The 17,011-nt window shown below is 45.8% G+C and overlaps 2 protein-coding genes and 1 pseudogene across 2 annotated transcripts in view; all 3 read left to right on the forward strand.

Annotated features, from left to right (window-relative positions):
* Positions 1-13,047, forward strand: part of LOC6903442 (lysine-specific demethylase 7B) — a 66,453-nt gene extending 53,406 nt beyond the window's left edge. The window contains exon 5 of the mRNA XM_002132285.3: positions 12,683-13,047. The gene's annotated coding sequence lies outside the window, so the exon portion shown is untranslated. The remainder of the gene's footprint in view (positions 1-12,682) is intronic.
* LOC117184237 (uncharacterized) overlaps positions 1-17,011 on the forward strand; it is a 23,843-nt pseudogene continuing 6,832 nt past the window's right edge.
* The window catches only part of LOC6903438 (mucin-5AC), a 25,811-nt gene continuing 23,181 nt past the window's right edge, over positions 14,382-17,011 (forward strand). The window contains exon 1 of the mRNA XM_002132281.3: positions 14,382-15,661. Coding sequence (XP_002132317.3) covers positions 14,408-15,661 — 1,254 coding nt within the window. The 5' untranslated portion in view covers positions 14,382-14,407. The remainder of the gene's footprint in view (positions 15,662-17,011) is intronic.

Here is a 17,011-nt window from a genome sequence, read left to right on the forward strand (position 1 = left end):
CGCCTACCAAAGCATGGAGCAAGCGATTAATGATTCATTCGACTCCGAGCCCCTTGCCAAGTAAATAATGCAAAAATTACAGTGCAAATGTAATATGGAATCGCAATTACAATCGGATCAAGGTGACCACAACAAAGGACGGCGATACCGAAATCAAATACTGCTATTGTCACTCAGACGTCGCCGCCGACCAGGTGCAGGTTCAGGTGCAGCTCCAGGTACAGGTAAGGCGACCCAGGAGCAGGGAGCCAGGCACCGCGGACTCCTCCCACCGCCGAATGGCGACGCATGAGTGACAACTGCTGCATATGCAAAGCCAGCTCAAACAACAACAGAAATCAAATCAATCAATAACAAGTGCAAATCCCTCTCAAATCCAACCGTCAATTGCTTTGATCGACACGTGCGAATTATATATAAATGAAAATGAGAAGGCCGAAAAATTGAATATGCAATTGGATGCAGTTATAGCAACCTTATGGGAATACCAGTACATCCAAAATATACAAATCGAATAATGGAAAATAAATATCACAAATTAAATATATACAATATGCAACTCTGGAGTTGGTGAAGAAATTCAATATTAAACAGAATTCATATATAAATAATAGAGAATGCATTTTCCCATGAATTATTTAAAATCGAGTGAAATGTAATGCGAAATAATATAAACGAATAAAAACAAAATTCTTGTTATAAAATATTAAATAAAAATATCAAATACGATCTAAATGCTAAAATCTTTCCATTTTATGCATAATAATAATGAAATAATAATAAAATTCAAATATTATTTGTCCTTTATACCATGAAATTCAATTTACGTTTTTGAATGAAGTTGTGATTGAAAATTGTATGCAAAAAAATAATGGAATATGGTTTAAGATAAAGAATCCTGGCGAAATAATTTCTTAATACTATAAACCTATTTACTTGATTGACTTTAAAGACCAATGAACAATGGATCAAGAGTTTTGGCGTTCGTTGAAAGAAATATTTCAGGACCTCGAATAGGGGGACTCGGAACAGACCACCACTTAAAGAAAATCGGGGCGAAAACAGGTGCGGCAGATGAAGTTTTTACACTGAAACATTCGTCTTAAATCATTTAGTAAAATGATTAATATCAGTTGAATTATGAATTCATGCAGCAATATATCAAATTCCCAGGGACAATTGAAATATTCCTTTATATAATCAAAATAATTCACAAAGAATAAATAATGATAAATTGAATCAGGGGGAAATAATAACAAAAGGTAACTCGAGACTGCCAAAAAGCAAAAACAGGAATGGAATGTAGGGAATGTACATACATTTGTGCTGCCCTGCCATTTGCCTAGCCCCAGAGCCACCAGCGGGCAGCCACCAACAACACTACAGCCAGACAGTATGAAAAATGATAATGACAGCCGCCCCACAGAAAAAGTGAAAAGCGAATGTATTATATATACATGACTGTATGTAAATAAAAACAGAAAAATATAGGGTGGGTGAAGCCCCAAATTTTCATAGAATTTAAAACTCGGATTCTGAGAAACAGATAGATATTCCCGACAAGAATTAAAGAATTGCAAATTATGTGCCAAAGTAAAAAACAAATAATTTGTTTATTATCTAAGGAAAAGATTCATTCGTTTTAGTTGCAATTTAAATGCAAATTCGGGCTCTCATTACGAGAGAGTAGCGTGTGTCTTCGTTGCAATAAATTGCAAATTATGGCCAGGCGAGCTGTGTTGTTTACCTGTAATGTGCTGCTAATTTGTTGCCACAAGAGCGTTACTCATTTCCAGGCAATTACATTAACACCACAGCCGCTTTAATTAGGCCAGACACAGGGGCACACACAGGGGCACCCACAGGGGCCACCCACAGGGGCACCCACACTGACAGACCAAGGGTAGTGAAAGGGTAGTGAAAGTATCCTGGCGCACATCTTGCGAAATATGAAAAAATGCAAATGGAAAGTTTTCTATGCGAAAGTTTTCTCGCTTTTTCGCTTTTGGCGTCGTCGTTGTCTGGCAGCTGAGACAACTTTGTTCAGGTGCTGTTTGTTGTTTGTGGCACACCCGTATTCGGTGTTTTCTTTTTGCTCTGCAGAGTGCTGAGGGCTGCCTGGGGCGGACCCACCTTTGACCTTTTTATATTTTTGTTCTGGCAGACAGCAGAAAGCAGTTTGCGAAAGGATATGATATAATTTCGAAATTATATTATTAAAAGTATCATACACGAGTACGAGTACGAGTGGATGGATGTATGTGCATAAGATGTGCCTTCAGAGAAGGGATCCATTTCCCTGTTCCCTGGTGTTTTGGAATCGGATTATGAGGGATTAAGATACGCCGTGATTTCGGCACACTCTCTTCCAGATACATTTCTATATCTCTCTATACATTTTATTCTATAGTTAGACCTTTTCCTTTCTGGAAGGTATAAGGTACTATAATCTACGAAAATATTTAACAATTAATTATACATCACAAAAATATTTAAAATATAACAAACTATAATTATAATATAATTATATATAATATATAATTATGGAGGCAAGCACCCCCCCTTATAACTGGCTTTGCTTGTGCATCAACCCCTGGCTCACTCGCTGCAATGGGTTCCCAATATCTTAGATAGATTATTCCAATGATTATGTGTTATTATTGCAGTGCCCTTCTGTGTGGCAAATCTTGCCTATAATTTCGTTGCCAGTTGCTTGAACCATTTCCATAGTGTTCTAAGGACCTTTCCATTAATTTCCTTACTGTGGCTGCCAGCGTTGACCTTCAGGGAGCGTTCGCCTCGTACCGATTCGTGTCTGGCGGTAATTTTTCAAAATTGAGTTTTGGCCAAGCGGCAGCGAAAATGCGAGTAGTGCAAAGTGGCCAACCGGCAAACGCATAGAAACTAAATGCTGGCAAGAAAAAGGCTCGAATGGGTGGAATGCTGGGGGCCGTGGCAGGGGGCATGGCCCCACCACTCATCACACAGGCTGCCGCTGCCAGTGCCGCTGCCGTCAGCGAACGTGGCCATAATTCAAACGAGGCGCAAACTACTTAATGTTATTAGATATGTCTTGTTGGGCCAGTCGTCTCCTGCTCGGTCACGCCCCCAGTGCAGCTGGGAAAGCCGCAGAAAGCGAAAAACTTTTCCCCGGATTTTCCAACAGCCGCCCATGTCTGGCCGGTGCGTAAGTGTGCGTGTGTTTTAGCCAAGTTTATGCTGATGTTGTTGATTACAGCCGCTGCTGCCGCTGCTGTTCCTTGCGGTCGGCCTCCTTTGGCCGCGTCCTTCCACTTCTTTGAATTTTTTTGTCTCCCGCTTTCCATCGTTGACATTTTGCTTTCAGCATTTTCCATGCGAGTTTTTCCCTCTGGCCTGTTCCGGGCCCGTGGCCTGTCCGGCTGCAGGTGCTGCATTTCAAATGAAATATGGCAGACAATTTTGCGGTTGAGATAAATGCCGTGCTGTTTGTCTGCTCCCGCGCTTCTCCTGGCCAGCTTTTTAGACTTAGTTCCCTATATACGAAGTATAGACATAGGCCCCTCTACAGGGGGGATTACTTCTTTTACTGTTGGCTAAACCAAGAAAAAAACACACGAACAGAATAAATTCAGAGACACTCCTTTAAGCCCTATAAACGTATAGTATACTGGGAATGCCTTCCGATTTCCAGCCCCCAGATTGCTCAAGTAATCCCTGACCTGCCCCTTGCCCGTTCTCACGATGCAATTAGCTTAAATCAGAAACAGCCAATCAGGCAATGTGCGCCACTTAAAAACTTTTGGCCAACTTGGAGGGTCAGTGGAAGTGGAGTGCCCAGATCTGGTGGCACGAGCCGCTGCCCTCGCGGAGCGGAACCCAGTGCGGAACTTGGCAGCCGACTGCAATTTCTATTAGTCGTTGATTTTTAAATTCATTTAAATTTGCACAATATCCCGTTCCGCTGGCTGCAATCGGAATCGGAATCGCAGTCGCAAATGTACGTGTCCTGTGTTTATCAGGTTTTTGTTGAGATTTTAAGTCTGGCAGATTAAAGAGAGAGAGCCCCAACAAAAAGATTATTTGTATTTGGCAAATTTACGCTTATTGACAGGGACATGGCAGGACTGCGGCAGATGCAGGAGAAGGCAGAATGGGAGAATGTTTCAGCCATCAGCCTTTTGAGCCCGTTCGGCCTCGCCCGGTTTAAGGTTGTTTATGGCCCCAGTTTGCGTGGCGATAGGCCTGTCATTTATTAACTTGAATTTGCATTTAAGCTCCACGTTGGTGGAGGGATGCGGCTGTGGGCGGGGGGCTTGGGGGTGGCCTAAGAAAACATCAGCTAGAACAACAAATTAAGCATAATATTTTCCGGCATAAAGCAAGGCACAGGAAAATGTAAAGGCTCCCGCACAATCTTAAAGATCTTTAAACACACTCCCCCATCCATCTAGGTCCAAAGTAAATTCTGACTCTGAGATTCCCGAACCCTTAACTCAGGCAACGCAAACAAGTCCTTAATGACTGAGGAGCTAATTTGGAGCCCCTATACGTGTACAGGGGGCGAGATTGTGTGGGTGTGGGTGTGGGTGCGGGTGGGTTTCCATACTTTGCAATTTTCCTCGCTGCTGGGTCTGGCAGTACACTTTTCCATTTGCTTTAACTTTTAAGTGTTGCTTTGTTTTCCGGACCTCGCCTCGGCAGGCTCTGTTCTCCAGGCTGTAAACCGTAGCCTACTTACGAGGGCCTCAGACTCTGTCTCTGTCTCCGTCTCAGCCTCAGACGCAGTCTAAGTCTCGGTCTCGGTCGCAGTCGAGCTGTTGACATTGTGTGCGGTTATTGTTGCTGCTGTTGCTGCTGCGGCTGCGGCTGCGGCTGCTACCGCTGCTTGTGCTGCTGCTACTGCTGTTGTGTGGCAGGAAGCAAACACTCAACGCCTACTTAGGCAGCTTTTTCGCTTTCTTCTGTACCGTGTTGTGCAGTGTTGTTTTGCTTTTGCAACTGGAGGCTGCACCGACTCGAGCCCCGAGCTCGAGTGGTTGTCCTCGAAAAAACCTGCCTGCCTGCCTGCCAGGGTCATTTGTTCATTTGCATTCGCAAGACTTTTGTCTCTCATGCATTTAGCATTCCATTCTTTGTCCTTAAATGAATTCCAGTACACAAATTACTTAAAAATGTGACGCAAATGCAAATGCAAGTCCAAATGCAAATGCAAATGAGTAAGGGTCAGTGCCAGTGGCAGTGCCAGTGCCAGAGAGATAGGGAGTCACTCCCACAGTTGTGGCCACTTCAGGTGTCGCCGTCAAATGAATTGGCATGTGTCGTGGCAAGAGCCTAAAACTAATTGGGTTATGTTCTCCCCAGATGCTCGTTGTCAGCTCAGCTGGGCTCAGGCTCTGTTTTGTTTGGGTCCGGCCACGTTCCGGGCCAGAATGTCTATCCCATCGCCCATGACAATGATGGCACTTGAACTGCACTTCATTTGCACTGGACCACACACACACACAGACGGGGCCCTCGTCCAAACAATGGGATACAAATCCAAGCCATAAGAGTTGCATTCAGCTGTTTATGGGTCTTGTATCTACAAGATGCACAGATACACCCGAGGGCTGCCTGGCTGGGTGGCTGCCCGACTGGCATACCTGTGTCTGGCCCAGGGCTTGCATTATTCACTAAGCTCCTAAATGCAAGCCTTCCGTTGACCGAAACTGCTGTTGCCAATGCTGTTTTGTGGTCCGTATCGGACTTTGGGAGTACTGAATGAAACGGGGCTTATTTGCTGCATTTACTACTGCGGTTCTCTGATTCGACATTAATTAAATGGCATCTGTGATCCAAACACATACCATTAGGCGTCTAATTTTGATGGGAATTTAATGGTTAAGTTTATTCCTTCCTAGGAACTCCTCTGCCGACCAAAAGAGGTAAAAAAAATGGTTGGAAACCGCAGCCGTGTTCTTTGTTGAACATGTTTTACTGATGGAAACAGAAGATTTATTTGTACAACTTTGTTTTTCCATGCCAGTGGTTAGCCATTTGTTTGATCCAGTCCAATGTCACTCCGCCCCCCTCTCCCGCCCCCCACGCCTTGTTGCAGTGTCAACAATGTAACATTTTCCATTTGCAGGTGGCATTTGCATAACGCGGCTTGCCTTCTCTTCCGATTTACGCCCGGCTCACTGGTTTGACTGGCTGGCTGGCTGGCACACTCACCTGTCATTGTCAGCGTGGTCGGGGTGATAGATCAGGGGTCAGAGCGGGGGTCACAGTGCGGAGCCAGCACGTTGAGTAGATAACAATGACAATGACGGGTTCTGGTTGATGTTTGCTTGTAGTTGTTAGTGCTCCTGTTGTTCCTGTTGGTTCCCTGTTGTCGGTTGCCGCGATACTCTTCTCGTGTCATTCGATGTATTTACACAGCAATCTATTTGTATATCACAGAAGTGACTTTATCTCCACCTCCTGCCACCTTTTCACACCTAGATACCCCGGCTATCATTGGTGGGGCGGCTCTTTTGTTTCCCGATTCGTTTTGTGGGCGTGCAAATACCATAAAAGTCACCCCCTCACCGGGTGCCTCCTGCGGTGCCTCCTGCGGCGTGTCCTGGTGCGTTGAATCAACAAGTCTGGCCGCTGCCATTAATTGCTTAGCTCAGTGGGAAGCTTCTACTCGTACTCAGGAGGCTTATAAGTGACGAGGGTCTGTGGCTGAAAGAAAATCAATCAAACACCAAGTGTGCCAATATGTCAGACCTTTTGTGCTGACCCAGCCAGCCAGCCATTGTCTTTGTGTTTGGCCTGACTTCCCCTTAATATTCGTACAAGCAATGCATATAGTATATGCTGATTGTATTTCGCTCTTGGGTCATGTTGTCTAAACACAACTAACCTCATTTCTCTCTTCACTTTTTCCCCTTTGCTGGTATTGAAAGGACAACAAAGGCAGTGGCAGAGGCAGTGGCAGTGGCAAAGGAAGAGCCTGCTCCTAACGAACTGACCTCAATACAGAGAAAACAATAAATTGCAAAATTGTTGAGAATGCAGAAGATGCAAAAATAAATTCTGAGACTTCGACACCCACACAAAGAGGTCAGCACAGTCGGAGTGAGAGTTGGAGTGAAGGAAACAGATAGCAAAATGGCAGTGCAACTTTTAAGTGGGGGCTGGTACGGTCCGAAAGGGCGTGGTCATTTCCAGTGGCAAACATCCTCGACTAAAACCTGAACGGGCCGGGGCAGGCGTGATATTTTATGGCTTTCTGGGACACACCGAGCGAGTAAATAAAAAACGTTGCCATTATAATTTCTGGCAATAAAGAAACAAATGGTGGAGAGAAATACTTCGAGTATATATTGGTGTAGATGGAAAATATAAGTTGCAAGCCCTGGGCTACCCATCGATCTGTGCAAAAAAAATTCAGTGGAAAATTCTGAAATCCAAAGCGAAAGAGCTTCCCTCAATTTGCATTGAAGCGATGGACTTCGTGGTGGTCCGACTGTTGCACAGCGTCATCAAGGGAGCTTCCATTGATGTCCCCCTGCCCCGAGCCCCATGCGACTGCCACCATTAAGCGGCACCATAAAAAGCAATAAACACTGTCGGCTTCACTTGCAGTTTATGTCATTTGCAGCGAGTTCCGTGCGCGCTTTTAACTGGCCAAATGGTCTCGACTCGGCTGTCCAGCGCTCTGGCCCTGCCCCTTCCTGGGCCCAGTGTAATAGCCATTAGGAGGGGGGCACAGCTCGGCCCCTTCATAGGAGTTTTTCCCAGCCATTGGATTTTCTTTTACCAGTTTTCCTCCTCGTTTAATTTATGGGGCGCCATGGGGAGGGGGAGCGGCCTGTTGCCGGCTGTGCATCGGCTCGCATGGGTGCTTTGTCTTAATATGAGGCTTATTCTACGCAACATTGCGCTCGCCGGACTTTTTACGGCTGTAATTAAGCGGAAATAATGGCACATGCTCGCATCACGTATACGCCGGGATGGCTGCCTAAACCGAGTACACGAGTGTGCAAGATCATCATAAAAGCTGGTTACCATGCGAGTATTAGTATATCACGCATTACATTTGAATCCAATCTCAATTCCTTCTTAACCTTCTTCTTTTTTAAACTGAAACTTAAACTGGGAAGTCGTCTTTGCTCTCCATTTCGTGGTCTTGCAATCAAGCTCATGTTGTTTCAGTAAACGTGTATCCCTAACTACAGTGACTTTTTGAGGGCCTTCGAATGGACTTTATCCTTGACAAATAGAGACTTGAAGGTACACAGAGTGGAAGCAGAACCCGACCAGATACTCTCCTCGGATACATACATCGACTCTTTTATGGCGTATGTCATCGATCTTAGTTCGGAGTTTGTACTTGCCAAAGCTCTTTTAAAGATTCGCAATGAAACGATTGCCATATGTTGTAAATCTATGCATAACCATTGAGCAGTTCAAGTTCGCTTGTCATTCCGGGCTGACAACCAGCCCATTGCCAGTGTCAGAGAGCGCTCTGAACTTACTTTGACATGCAGTTCTTGAACGAGTCGCATGCTGCTCGTACTTTGGGCCAGTGTCTGCTTGCCAAGGCAGCGACCCATGCACGCCAGTCAGTCAGCCAGCCAGCCAGTCAGTCAGTTAGTAGAGCACCCGAGCCTGGTGTCAGTTTGTTCCTCCAACACTTTAATTAAAATTTTCAACCAAAAAAGTGGGGAAAAAAAACGAAAGGAAAAGTATGCTCCTTTCCCATCGAAAGTGTCGAGGAAGCAGAACTAGACAGCAGACCGAAAGAGGGAAAGCCCTGCTTATTAGGCAAAGCCGTTGCCGAATGCCAATGCCGATGCGAATGCCGAATGGAAGAGGAAAACATTTGCTCCACTTACTTAAGAAATCAAGCGACGGCTTGCTGCCAAAAATAGGTGGAAAAATGGCAGGCAGAGTCCCGGAGTGCGGAGAAGGGAAAACGGGGAGAGCTATCAAATGGAAATGTTTTTCCCTTGCACATCGAATGCGCAAATATAATATGCATAATATTGAAATTGAAATCGAAATCGAAATAGAATAATGAACGAAAATAGACGCTTATTGGCATTTACTTTTGCGATAATCAATAATATTTCCGGTTCTGTTTGGACGGCTCTTCTGGGTGCTATACGGACATATTCCCGTCCGTATATATATCAATTTATTTCCACTATCTATTCCGATGTGTGTGCGTGATGGGGAGTGCTCCGCATTGGAAGCAAATTATTTTACTCATAATTTGCATGGCAATGACGCCGACTTTCTTTTGCGCCAACTTTCCTCTTTTATTGAGACCACTTAAGTAAACGATAAATAGCAGTGGCCTATATCTGGCGAAGGTGAGCGTAAGAGGTCTACGGATTAGGACGAGGACTACAGGCTGGGGGCGTCATGCGTTCGATTCACATAACAATTTCATGCCAGACGAAGTCCTTGAGCCAATCCACTCAGAGAATATTCAATCACTCGTAATATTCTCAATTATTTTGTACGGTTAAGGGAATGAGGATAGCGTGAGCGGTGAATTGTCTTTTAAATTGCATTTGTAGGGGAACAAAATTAATAATAATAATTGCAGGGCTCACCTGGGTAATTATCCTGCCGAAAGTGACGAAAAAAATACCCCGAAACAGTAAAAAAAAACTCGCCACACACGGAACCCATTGGCCATGCCACAAAAATCAACTTAAAACAAATTTAAATTTTAATTTCAATCTCAGTTTTGCTCGGATGACGGCTATACAAAGGCCGCCTGTGTCCGTGGCGGTACTGAAGGCAGCACTTTTTCCATTTCCCATCATCATCCTTTTCCGCGTTCCCCTCGGACTCCTTGACACTGCTGCGTAGACAACTTTCCGTGGCGCAGCTGCCATTTCCAGTGTGTCTGTGTGTGTGTGTGCGGTCTGATGGAAGCCATTGGCAGGTCCCTGGGCACACTACGGCGGGCTTTTGTGCGCCAGTGTGTGCATATTGCACACGGGGGTAAACTGTAGCATAAATGACTTAATCGAGCATGTTCTGGAAAGCGGAAACATCCGAATTACGGCAGAATTTGAGCTGGAAAAAAGTTAAACTTTTCTTGCCACAAAAATATCTGAAGATTTGATGGCAATTTGGAAGAAGAAAATGTGTTTGAAGTATTTTAATTTCACACTCGAACACTAATAAATACTCTTTTACTCTTAATACTCTTGTAAATTTATATTCTGTTGAAATTTATACAGTCTTCAGAGGAACATACGATAATCGTTTCCAGAACACCCCATTTATAAATGATACGAGTATGGCTTGTATATTTGTGAGCGGCTCTGACGAGAGTATGCATCCGCCATGAATGAATAAAGAGAACCGCCTCGGCTCGGTTCATTTCTACCTGCCTTTTGGCTGCTGCTGCTGCTGCATGCCTCATCTCCTCATTGTATGACGTATACGCCGCGTTGTCTGACCGACTGAATGGCAGACTCTTGATGTAATGTCTCCTGTGGCCAGTCAGACAGCTCGATTTGCGTAACTGGGCACATGTTGAGTCATCTGATGTTTTGCGTGTGGGGGCATTTGGGAGGTCCAGTGTGTGGGCGTCTTTGCTGCAAAACAATTGCTGCCTTTTTTGAGGATAATGACACACGCCTGGGCCTGAGACGGCGAGGCACTAGACTGTAATTACCGAACTTGCATAATTTAGCCCACAATTTTGGTGTTTCTCACGTGATCTCGTGCCTCTTGTGGCCCCTCGTGGCCTGTGGCCTTGACTCTCCCGGAGGGTGGGATGCAATACTATTGATTTTCATTGTTGCTCTTCAGAGGGACCACCTGCCACCTGCCTTGGCCAGTGGCGAGGGGGGGGGGGGGGGGGGCAGCCTTAATTGCTATCATCTAAATTCATATTTCCTGGCCCACGCCATTGTGGCCCAGTTTAATTTGCGGTCTGCATGCGAAATCTGCGCGTGTTGTTGTTACCAACTGCTAGATCGCTTCCCGTTGACCTTTTTGCCAACAAATGGCCAATATGTAAATAGGCTGGCAATTAAAATGCTGGCAGTGCAAACTTTGTTAATTAGCAAAAAACGTTTAATTGCCTTTCTACTTGGCGACCTGAAAGCCTTTCAAATTGCTAAATATAACTTATTTTACACTTCTGAATGTCAGCTATTGTATGGGTTCATATCGGTTCGGTTCTCTAACGATTAAAGGATTTCGTGAGAGAAAAGAACAGGCTCTTAGGTTTCCTCATAATTAAGGCGAACCTTCTTGATCATTCATAAAATTCATTTCATTTAATTTTTGCAAATGTCCCTTTTGAACTTTCTTGATGTTGCCACCTATTGGCCTATTTGTTCCATTTACCTGCTCTCATTGTTTGGAGTTTTGTTTTTGCCAAAAATATAATGAAAAGCACTGCCAAGCAACACGTCAGCGTCAGCGTCAGCACATTTGGGCCAACTTCGTACCGGGCTCGTACCCCCAATCGGACACGTCCTATATACCTGCCAGCTGGCACTGTTGTGGCCGGACCCCCTCTACCCTACTTCCCCGTTCCCCCTTCCCCCTTCCCCTTTCCCCTATTTTCCTTTTATTTTTCGCTACTTTTTTTTTAGGTTTTTCGGGGCGTTGCCGTGGCTGAGTTTTAATTAGCCTTGAGTGCGTGCTAGGCTTAGCCAAAAGCCGTACAAATTGTTACATAAACACACACACACACACGCGCGCGCAACAAAGTGTTTTAAGAGCCTAAAACATTGTCGCCACCTATTGTAGTTGGCCAACATGAAAGCTACGCAGGCCACGGGAAAAATACAATAGTTCTAAAGGTGCAGAGCTGCAGAAAAAAAGGCAGAGGGCAAAGGCAAGAGCAATAAATGGCAGAGGAAATGAAATCAGGAAAAGTGGAAGAAGTTCCTGGGGCATACACACTCGTAGGTGAGTGCTGGCGACCCTGAATGCCTTGCCACAACCCTTTGGCCCGCCGCCTTGGCAAATGTTAAGGTCCTTTGAGAAACACAAGCCACCAGCGAAATGCGGGCGATGGCCTTTTCCTTTATAATTTGCGTGTTAACGACAAAATTGCATGCAAACAATAAAATGAAAACAAAATGTTCGGAAAATGAGGGCCAGAGAATTTCGCTTAAATTACAAAATGTTTAAAAATCCACATTCACGAAGTGGCAACAGGAAACGGCATGTTAATCAATGGAGATATTTCTGAAGGAATGCAGTGTTTTTTTTTTGGGGTCACATGTGCAAGCGGGGAGATACTGGCAAGTGCTGCAGTTTTCCACCCCATTTGGGAGGGGGAGCTTGGGATTTTATGGCACACAAAAATGTGAGGGGAGGCACGGAACTTCCTGGCACTGCGGGACGCAAGCTGCAGTTCTTAAAAGATTTCTATTTGATTGAATCTGGGTTCGTTGTTGCTTTTGGGGAAAATCCACCAAGTGGCATCAAGATATTAAAAGAAAACACAAATATTTGGGGTCTTCCTCGATGTGCTGGTATCTCTTTTGTGATTTGAAGTTATGTCTTATTTTAGAACTTTGATTTTGTATTATCTATCACCCTTTACTATATTAACCCATTTACCAGTTTGTTGGGTGCACCAATGAGAACTTTGCAATGACTACGTTTGGGTCTTAACTAATCAAATATATTTACTGTATATTACCCTCTTGTCTCTCCTACACTCTGACACCCTTTGCAGCGCTGCTTAGCTAATAAATTGTAACATTTTTATCCATCGGATGTACATTAAGCTTAAGTACAGTTATGTTCATATATATGGTGTTCCTTGCAGTAAATCCGTCTGTAATCTAAGTTTAGATAAAGCCGATAATGTTGTGCAGCGAGCCAGGTCCAAGGGGCATTTCCGCCAGAGGGAAAGCCCTTTTCAAGTGAAAAATGTAGCATGAACAGATGATAGCCTGATGTACTCGATGTGTGTGTGTGTGTTTGGTCAAAGTTGTAAATGCTAGAGGAATATTCAAAAGAGTTTAGATCACTTCCAAGGGCTTCGGTGCGAAGCTGAACTAAAACGAGAAGCTGCAAGAAATCGTTAAAGAAAAAAACCAAAAACAAATACTAGTACCAGAAACAATATTAAATATGTGTATATGTATATGTGGGTATAGTTTCTAGGTGCTTTTTGGGACATTAGTTAGACAAAACAACAAAAGAGAAGAATATGCATAGCAAATTTTACAAATACAAATAACCCAGGCAGCTTGAAAAATACTCGATTTATTTTATTGTACTCCCGAGAAGAAACCAAACACAGCTCCAGCCGCAAAAAGGACGACATGAATTGAGATGAGATTGGAGGTTGAAGGTCGATCATGAGGATGAGGTTGGACACACACAGACAATACGCCCAGAAGTATGCAATTTGATTGTGGACAGAGAATATTTTTTAAATGTTTATAAGCAGAAGCGGAGAGTGGAAGGCAAATATTTGTGAAACATATTTTAATAGACACTGAAACAAAACAGAGAGAAAACCAAAGATAAAATACAAAACCTAGACAGCGATAGCGAATTTTTTGAAACATATTTTTTGATATACAAACCAGAGATAGACAGACGGTACGGAATAGAGAACAACACTGCGAATATGCACAAAACATATATCTTTTGGATAACCCTAGCCTAAGTTGAAGTTGAAACAAAGCAAAACCAAACAAAACAATATTTTTCAGTTAGGTCTTAACAAATTATGTATTATGTATATTTTGATGGTTTCACCACAAACAATTTTTTTGAACCGTTTCGCATGCCGTTCGGTTGAGGTTGAAGTTGAAGTTGCAGCGTAAGCAAGTAATCCAGAGTACAATCATTTATGTCAAACAGGACACCAAAACACACCAGACATTGGCAGCACACCCCCCAGTCTCAGACGGGGATCCGGACGGGGCACGGCAGCAAGGGGCATCTTTACAGGGACAAGCGAGTAACAAACAAACACAAACCGAACAATTTTTTGCTAACAATTTTGTGAAATTCATTTACGAACCGCTTTATATCAGGAGTTGGAAACAAAGTATTTACAGATATACAGATACAGAAGAGGACTAGAAGAAGCCTAAAGAGAAAGGGCCTTCAGCGCCCAAAATAAGATGTCAATGAAGAGCCCGAGGAAAGCGAGGTGATAATATCAAAAGGGGTCACAACAGGGGACTACACGGACTCAGATCTAGCTCTGGGCCGAGCCTAGGTACAACACTACACATATATCAGCTATAGCGTAGAGAGAAGCGACCAAAGACTGGTTGCGACCGAACAAAACACAAACCACACACGTACAAGCCGAATGTTAAAGGAGACTTAGAGACACTAAGCTTAGTTTGTAACTAGAGGGAGGTACAACACCACCTTAGCCCTATCCTAGCCCTGTCCCTTTCCCTTTCCCTGTCTCGAGCCACACCCCAGAGCCATGTATGCAGCTGCTGGGGGCGCCTCGCTGGCGTCGCGCCAAGCGCGTCAGAAGCAGCGCCAGGAGAAGAAAAACCGAATACTACAAGCGAAACTACATCCACCGAAAGCGCCCGGGGCCGTGGGGCTGGGAGCCGGCGAGCTGGCCGGCGGTGCCTCGACCCCCACCCGGAGCGCGTCGCGCCAGTTCCACCAGCTGCCGACGAACTACCTGCGCGCCCCGCAGGCCATGGGGCGCAAACTGAGCGCCACCTACACGACGCAATCGAAGCTCCTACTGCCAATAGACGAGGGTGACACCCAGTCGGTGCTCCAGCTGCGCATGCACTCCCACTCGCACTCGCACGCGCATCCGCACGCCCACTCCCACAGCCACGGCCATGGCCACGCGCAGGCGCACAGCCATCTGCACCACAGCCACCTGCTGGGGGCGGTCGCCCCACCCACACCGGGACCGCCGCAGACGCCTTACCAGCAGTTCGCCTCGTCGCACGGACGCGTCTCACCGAAACTGGTGCATCGGCACTCCGGCAGCAGTGCCGGGTACTATCCGGCGGCAGCTGCGGCGGCCGCTGGACGGCTCCACAAATCTGCCACGGCCACCCTGCCACTGGTCTCGCATATGGATATGGAGGCGGCGTTGCCATCGGCTGTGGTCGGCGTTAAAACGACAGTGACCTCGTTGGAGACAGCCACGCCTACGTCTCCTCCCTTGGCCAGCACTTCGGCGGCCGCGGCAGCGGCATCGGCCGACGCCGAGGCCGAGATAGAGGTAGAGTTGACTGGCGCCGCAGCTATGTTTGTACCCCACCATGATGCCATCATTGTAACGCCGGCCACGCCCATGGCCTCGCCGGGCCACGTGGCCAAGCTGCGCCGTCCCGGGCCAGAGGAGGTGCCCGAAACGGCCGCTGAAAGGCAGCCCCTTACCGCCGGCGAGGCCTACGACGAGGACGAGCACGAGCACGAGCCCATGCACCCGCCGCCCGGACAGCTGGAGCGCAAGTGCAGCGTCTACCGCATGCGCAGGAGCGATGCCTTCGAGGATGGCGACGGCGACGGCGACGGCGGCGTCACTGGAGGCCTGAAGCGCCAGCTCCGGGAGCTCCAGTTCAGCACGGGCGTCCAGCAGACCCAATACGAGCCCCTGCTCACCGACGAGCCCCAGCTGCTGTTCAAGGGTCTCGGCAACGGCCGCAAGTGGCAGATCTGCGCCTACTGCGAGGAGGGCATCTGTGTGTGCGAGCACCTCGAGGTAATTTCCGGCAGATCCTGGCCAGAACCCACTATTCCGCAATTCCATTCACATATGGACTCCGCCTGTTTATGTGTCTCTCCTCTTTGTGTTGTGTTGTGCATGCCGAGTAATTGTATTTCCAGTGTTTCAGTATTTAAAAGTCCTTGCGGTGCTACCTCCCAAAGCGCTGGTAAATGGGTTAATAGTAGTCAAGCTCTCCAACTAAGTTAGTGTCTAAGTTATTTAGTGTAGTATTATTACATTTATATAATGCATCAATTATGATTTGATGGCACCAATTTATTTCGATATTTATCGGTTTTTCTTGTGTTGTTTTAAAGATAAGCATATTGTGGTGTTGAGTCGAGCAAGGGACTCGAACCCGAAAAGGGCAAGATTGATTTGTTGGCTAATGCTGGGAGGGAGGGATCTCTCAATTCTGTTTGAGCTTGTCATGAGAGGGGAAAAACATTGCTTTTCGTTTATCATGTCTCCACCTAATGACCTAATGAATTTTATAATATATTTTATCTGTTTCCATACCGCGTATTCCCTTACAACTCTCTCCCTCTCTCTCTTCTTACATCAACATCAGCCGTTATATCTCGCTCTACTCCGCCAGAGGTCGCACACACTGCACGAGGAAAAGGGTGTTAGAGAGAGAGAGAGAGAGAGAGTGAGTAAGCGCGTGGAAGGCGTTGTGTAGCCACTGCACTAACTCCATCCATTCTCTCTTAAATTTCCTTTGGCGTGACAAAATTGATGGCCACACGATCTTCTAGTATATTTATTGAATGGTTATCCAAAAGTTTATTTACTACTCAAGTTCTATCAACTGAAGCGAAGTTTCTCATTGCCATGCAATAAACATTTGAGGGGGAAAGATATAAAATATTATTGATTTCATAATTTAAAGAAGAAAACTTTTAAAATATTCTATTGGGGGGTGTTTGCGACTTCTCCGCGAAGTCTCTCTCTCACTCTCTAATAAGGACAACCAGCCATGCATTGGCAGGAGCAAAGAAGCTCGATATGTCCATGCCACTCTCCGCCCAGCCCGACCAGCCCCGTTTTGAGGCGATGCCATAACGCCAAGTGCATGCATAACAACAATCCGAGAATCGGAAGTGCATAATGTGCCTTTGTATCGGCCTGATAATGCGCTGCCCGAAAAGCTTGGCAGGCATCGACCGCCCCCGCAGCCCTTTGCCGGCCCCTGCCTGGCGCCGTTTGCCAAATGTTGTGTAAAAGGCTAATGGCAGCCCGGAATGTGTGTCATAAAAGTGCAAGGTGGAGGCGGCAACGACTTAAAGTTGTCTCCTTTAAGCCGCCACACGATTCTCGACTCTCGGCACTCGGCATTCGGCC

The sequence above is a fragment of the Drosophila pseudoobscura genome, chromosome 4 (genome assembly GCF_009870125.1).
Source record: "Drosophila pseudoobscura strain MV-25-SWS-2005 chromosome 4, UCI_Dpse_MV25, whole genome shotgun sequence".
Classification (NCBI taxonomy): Eukaryota; Metazoa; Arthropoda; class Insecta; order Diptera; family Drosophilidae; genus Drosophila; species Drosophila pseudoobscura.